The sequence below is a fragment of the Micropterus dolomieu genome, linkage group LG01 (genome assembly GCF_021292245.1).
Source record: "Micropterus dolomieu isolate WLL.071019.BEF.003 ecotype Adirondacks linkage group LG01, ASM2129224v1, whole genome shotgun sequence".
NCBI classification, from domain to species: Eukaryota; Metazoa; Chordata; class Actinopteri; order Centrarchiformes; family Centrarchidae; genus Micropterus; species Micropterus dolomieu.
The window spans coordinates 43,888,200-43,894,719 of NC_060150.1; the positions used below are offsets into that span (position 1 = coordinate 43,888,200).

The following is a 6,520-nucleotide window of genomic DNA, read 5'->3' on the forward strand; positions in this document are numbered from 1 at the left end:
TTTTATATAATAGTATACTATTTTACCACTCGTTGAATATTAAATCTAGTTACAGCTGTTTCATTTCTGTGGGGGGGGTTCCGGTGGCGAGTCCGATTATGTTTTGAACGATTAGTGGCGGGGCAGGGAGAGGTCCGTCAGACACGATTTATTTCTTAAAACTTGAAAAGTAACCTCGGACTAAAAGGCCTAAAGAAGACTTAAAAGGTGAAATTTAAAATAAAATTTTTCACTGATAACTCAGACTTATCTAATCATGTACTAAAGGAGCGTTACCTGTAGCGATGGGTATCGCTTCTCGGTACCTTTATGGTTCCGACCGAAACAGCCCGGTATCGAGTAGAATCGAAACGTCTCCAGTCAAACCGGTACTTGAATCGATACCTAGGCCTACTTTTTGTAACCAGATCGTGGCAAAAAATTACTAATTGTATGATTTTGCTTGCAGCCAAAAACGTAAGCAACACACTGAAAGAAAGAGAAGAGCACGCCTTTATAAATAAAAAAGGTGTGCGCGCGCGGAGTCCAAGCGTGATTTTAACAGCCGCTCACCTTCGGCTGCGGTCTCAGGCATGTTCGTCCCTGTTTATCACCACAAGCTCGGCTTTCCGTTGGTTTCATCTTCTGGTATCAGTTAACACTTCTCTGTACGTTTGTATTTGCTATTAACATCACTTGTCACCGGTCAGCTGATTTTACTGACGGAGCCTCCGGTTGCAGCTGGGGGATGCTTTAGCGTAGATTAGTGACTTGTTTAAATAGAAGGCTTTCTCGTTTTATTCTTGTGACTCGTATTTTCGGAGGTTTAGCGGCTCCCCACTAAAGGAAAAAAGCACTCGGGGTGAACTTTCAATTAACTTTCAACACAAGTAGGCCTATCAAAAAATTGGTTTCCCACAACTTATTGGGTCACTAAACTATTTCACTCCTCTCTCATTCAAATATAAAATGCCTCCCAAGCTGCAGTTTTCCCCGTATAGGCAAATACTACCAGTGAGGATGACCTAATTAGGATGGGGAGCGATGTGATAAAATTTCCCAATACTTCTAGCAGTTATTTGAAACAAGAAAAATATTAAATAGATAACCTTGCTTGTCCATAACAACAATAAAAATAATTATAAGCTACCAATCAGGTGACATTTTATGCAAGGTATCGAATGAAGTACTAAATTGGTATTGGTATCACTTTAAGGGTACTTGGTTTGGTACTTGTATAGTAAAATTTTAAACAATACCCAACCCTAGTTACCTGTGGAGATCAGCTACCAGGCTGCATGAATACATTATTATGACGCCCCCAAAAATATAGACTTACTTGCTGCAGATAATTATAAAAATGCATTTGTGAATCGAGCCATAGCAGGGGAGTCTCAAAACACCCACACACAAATGCACATGACAAGCCGTTTATAACATCCAAACAGGTTTTTAATTAAAATTGCAAATACTTTTAAATACATATACTCTGCATAAAAAAAGAAGAAATGTCCTCTCACTCTCACTGCTTCTATTTTCCAGCAACTTAACGTGGAAATATTTATATGAACATAAAAAGAAGACAAACTGAACAAAGTTTCACAGACATGTGAATAACAGAAATGGAAAAATGATTTCCTGAACAAAGGAGGGGTCAAAATAACAAAAGTAACAATCAGTATCTGGTGTGGCCCTGTGCAGGTATCACATGTGGTCGTCCACTGCGAGGACGATCAGCTGTCCTTCCTGTGTCGCTGTAGCGTGTTCTCGCAGATGAGCAGGGACGCTGGACATCTTTCTTTGGTTTTTCTAGTCAGTAGAAAGGTCTCTTTAGTGTTCTAAGTTTTCAAAGTGACCTTAACTGCCTGTATGCTCTAAGGGTCTTAACGACCGTTTCACAGGTTCATTGAAGCATGAAAAACATTCTTTACAATAAAGATCTGCAGAATTATTTGTTGTTTTTTGTTAATTATCTTTAAATTATAGTGTCCTGAAAAAGGGATGTTTCTTTTTTTTTTTTTGCTGAGTTTATATTTATGGATTTTTATTATGTTTAATAAAACTAGAAAGATTTGTGTGTGTGCATCAGAAATACATTTGTTAACCTTTGTTTTTTAATTTATGGGTTTGTTTTACATTTATATACAATGATAAATATTTTGTGTGGAGAGAGTCAATTAAATATAAATCCAGAAATTTGTGAACCCTTCTACATGCATACAGTAATACTGAGACTGACATAAAGCAGCCAGATGGACGCCCACATCAGCTGCCTTTTTAAAATGAGATTCAGTTAAATAATTGGTCTCCATTGGGAAGCAGGAGCAAAACCAAACAAAAGCAGCAGACTAAGACACTCCTACACTAACTGGGAATATCAGAGTCCATCTCAAAGGCAACATGCAATCATAATAAATACATGAGAAATGCATTCTGTAGTATAACAAAGTAACACTGCTGCTCCGCAGGCTGCAGAGGCGCGGTGAGTTGTAGGGCAGTAAGGCAGATTTATTTCCACACATATTACATTACAGGTAAACTCAACATGCTGTACATTCAAATGAATACAGCATGTACAGAGCAATCCAGAAATTTGTGAACCCTTCTACATGCATACAGTAATACTGAGACTGACATGAAGCAGCTAGATGGACGCCCACATCAGAACAGCAAAGAAAGTTACAAACACGCACAGAGTCACCAATCAGGAGCCTCAGAAACCAGGAAGGTTTTGAATGTAGACATATTTGTGATGCAACTCATCAGGCAGTTTGTAGAAACTAAAAACAGCCTTACTAGGTCAAGGCCTTTTTTTAAATTAAACTGCCAGGAGTGACATTTTGGATTAGAGTGAAAAATAAAAGTAAACATCTTCCACTTTTATTACACAGCTAACAGAACACAAATACTTTACGTCTTTATTATGTGGTGTGGACTAAAAATACTCACATTTAACAGTCCAGGGGCCTCTTGAGGGGGTTGAGAATATGTACATGGCAGCAATACAGAGACAGGAGAAAATACACTCCTTCTGGGATTCAGTTTTATCTATATAGAGCCCATTCATAACAGAAGTTATTGCACTTTTCAAACCGAGCAGGTCTAGACCGTACTCTGTAATATTTGTGTTCCTTTTTGTGGAATGACTGAGCAAACAGACCCTTAACCTTAATATCTGTTTTATCCAGTAGCAGAATGCCCTCCCTTAAGCAGCTTTTGCTTTTCTTTTTGTTTCCATTTCAGCTATTTTACTCTTATTTAGGCAAAAAGATTAGTTTAAACTGTTATTTTATAATTCCACATTTATTTATTTCCGGGGACAATTTTTTCAATAACAAATGTTGAATAAATATTCAATAAATCTTTGATTTTATTCACCTGAAAAATAAACTAATTAGGACTTAATTTTTTTATTAAGATTTTTATTTTGTTGAGGAAAAAGGACTGATAAAAGCTATTACTTAATTTTACTCACGCATATTTGTTGACAAAGATTTTATCATAATAGTTTTGAATGTTCTACCTCAGATTTGTGAAGTGATCCACTGTTTGGCCTCAAGTGACGACTATAAACCACAATAACCATCAGGTTTCTTCAACTTTCACTCAGGAGCTAAAATCGGTCCTTAAACTCCAAAGCATTAACGATTTGATACTTATCGTGATAATTATCGATATCGAAAGATATGAAACTTTTTATCGTGATAACATTTTTGCCCATATCGTCCAGCCGTAAGTCTGTGTAAAGTCAAAGTCAGGTCTTACTAGTTGTCCTGCTGTTGTTTTTGCACTTCCTTGACTCTGCAACTAAATATCCTGGTGATTAAATGTGGGCTGTACAATGAGAGTTACTACCTGCTAGACATTTCTGTCTCACCTTCAACTATGCCATTCAGTAAATCCTATATTTGTAAAACCAAACTACATCAGAATGCTGTTTGTGGATTTCAGCTCAGCATTCAACACAATCTCCACATGAAACTGATCAGCAAACTCAGCACACACTAGGTTTAAATAAAACACTCTGCACCTGGGTACTGGATTTCCTCACAAACGGACCCCAGTCAGTTCAGATTGGTGGACTTGCCTCCTCTCTAGTAGAGCAGGTGAGCAGTTTCAGGTTCCAGGGAATCAACATCACAGAGAAGCTGACATGGTCGTCTCACATCTCCACACTAGTGAAGAAAGCTCCGAAATGGCAGTATTTCTTAAGAAGGAAACATTCCTGTGCCAAGTTCTTGTCAGGACCAATAGAAAGCATCCTGACTGGACACATCACTAACTGGCATGGGGTGTGCACGGCTCAGGACCGGAGGGCTCTGCAGCGGGTGATTAAAACTGCTCAGAAGATCATTGGTACCCATCTCCTGAGCATCAGTGATATCGGTGAGCTGGGGTGCTTACGCAGAGCTCAGCCTGTTCACCCTGCTGCCTTCTGGGATATAGAGGTTTCAGCTGCCGTACCACCAGACTGCAGAGCCGCTTCCTCAGCCTGTGAGACTCCTGAACTCCACTATAAATAAATGACATGAAACCTTTATGCTTTGCACATTGACATACCACTGACTTGTTTAATATGAGTAACTGTATTATGTTTTAATATTTATTTTTATTCTAATCTAGTTTTAAATATTTGTATATATGTACCTTGGATCTTGTATGGATAACTTAAAGGTTCAGCGTGTAAGTGTTAGTGGTATCTAGTGGTGACGGTTGTGAATTGCAACCAGCAGCACCGTGGTGCATTCATGATGGTCCCATTTACCGAGTGGTGAAGTCGTTCTTCTGACTTCAGTGTGTGTTCATGTGCTGTTAAGTCGGAATGTGGAATCAACATGGACGCTGCTACAAAGATGTGTTGGATTAACATTATCAGAGCATATAAACAACACGCATATGTTTAGTTCACTCTACATGGACAGCAAACTAACCTTTATAACCACATTACATGTATATGCAATGTGTGATTTTGCACGAATCAAAGTTCTTTTTATTTCTTGATGTCCCATGTACACTTTATTTCTCTTTTTCAATAAAAATTTAAGGAGGAAAAAAAGATTCTGATTATTCCGACACCACATGAATCCATCAGTCACCGCTCACCCCTCCCTTTGCAAGCAAGCTAAATAAATGTTATATTTCTCTTCTTTTCTTACTTCTAATAAACCAGTCGACTGCTAATACTAACGCTACTTCTTCTTTTTGGTATGAATTCATCATAGTGACGAAATGCGCTCTGTAGAACTGTTTCTCCATTTGGGCTACTGTGGAAACATGGCGGCGCAACATGCCGAGGGCCCGCGGTGTATGCAGAAGGTAATGAAAACATAACGGTTCATTATGTAAGGTCTGCAGCTTTTCAGACCAACTAAACACAGCATTAAAGACATTGACGTTTGATGAGTAGCTGCTCTCAACTCTCCAGGCTTATGTGAAATTCATGTGGTCATTATGGTTCCTACTGCTCTGATCCCGCCCCTCCAGAATGATTGGCAGCAGTGGCTCTCCCAGCAGTAGGTCGTCCTCCCCTGCAGTTGAGCTCTGCTCAGAGTTCACACAGTTAGGAATGCTGAAGTGGGCCGGCAGGATGTATTCTTTCTCCGTCCTATTACCTGTCACTGCTAGCTCCTGCAGGAGTGTCCCGTCCCCTATTTCTAGACTGCTGCTGGGCCTCCTTTGGCAGCCTCCTGATTCTCCTACATCCACACCACCGGCTGTGGTCCAAAGGGCTCTGGAGCTCACCTGAGCTTCAGTGGAAACGTAGCACTGGAAGAGAGAGCAGGACGAGGCCAGAGCACTAGGGTGGGAAGGAGGGGCTCCATTGTTGAGGTTGGTGTCCATGTAGCCAAGCAGACGGGGCTGCTTCTCACATGGCTGACCACTGCTGCTTACATGGAACAGAAAAGACAGAGAGGAGTCAGTCACCAATGTAAAAGACATTGCTCATCTTGCTGAACCTGAAGAGATTTATCACATGAATCTGTTGCACCCTTTGGCTTTACGGAGTTTTATAGTAAGTTTCAGCTCAGCTCGTTGAGCTGTCCGGCCACAACTTTATCATTTTCATCATCATTTTCAGGAGCATGAGATGGACAGGTGGATTGGTGTGGTGTTAGCATTAATCTGGCAATGTACTGGACAGTTGCGGTGAAGAGGGAGCTGAGCTGTAAGGTGATTATTTCGACAGGGACAGTGTACATTAATTAACATTCCTGCAAATGCACCAGAATTAGCCAAAAGGCTATTTTTCATCCGTTGTCCCTGGACAGATCTTAAAATTGTCTACCTAAAAAAAACAACAATAAGAAGATTACAGTGAACAATACAAATATAAGAGCAGTAAAACAGATATAACTTCAAATCCTGGTGATAAATACAGTGTACAAGTTTGCTATAATACAGACATTATGTTAAAAAAATAAAAATAAAAAATTATACTACACATTGACACAGCAGAGACACAAATGGCAGCACGGTTGGGTTGAGGGAAGATACAAATTCTTATTAATGCTGACATGTCTGATGTGTTATGAACCAGAAC

At 39.6% G+C, this 6,520-nt stretch overlaps 1 protein-coding gene across 1 annotated transcript; it reads right to left on the minus strand.

The window, feature by feature from the left end:
* Positions 1–5,117: 5,117 nt before the first annotated feature.
* On the minus strand, positions 5,118–5,857 carry LOC123963395 (melanocortin-2 receptor accessory protein 2A-like). The gene has a single exon (XM_046040271.1). It carries the CDS (start codon positions 5,818–5,820, stop codon positions 5,407–5,409), a length of 414 nt encoding a protein of 137 aa, XP_045896227.1. The 5' UTR covers positions 5,821–5,857; the 3' UTR covers positions 5,118–5,406.
* Between the last annotated feature and the right edge of the window lie 663 nt (positions 5,858–6,520).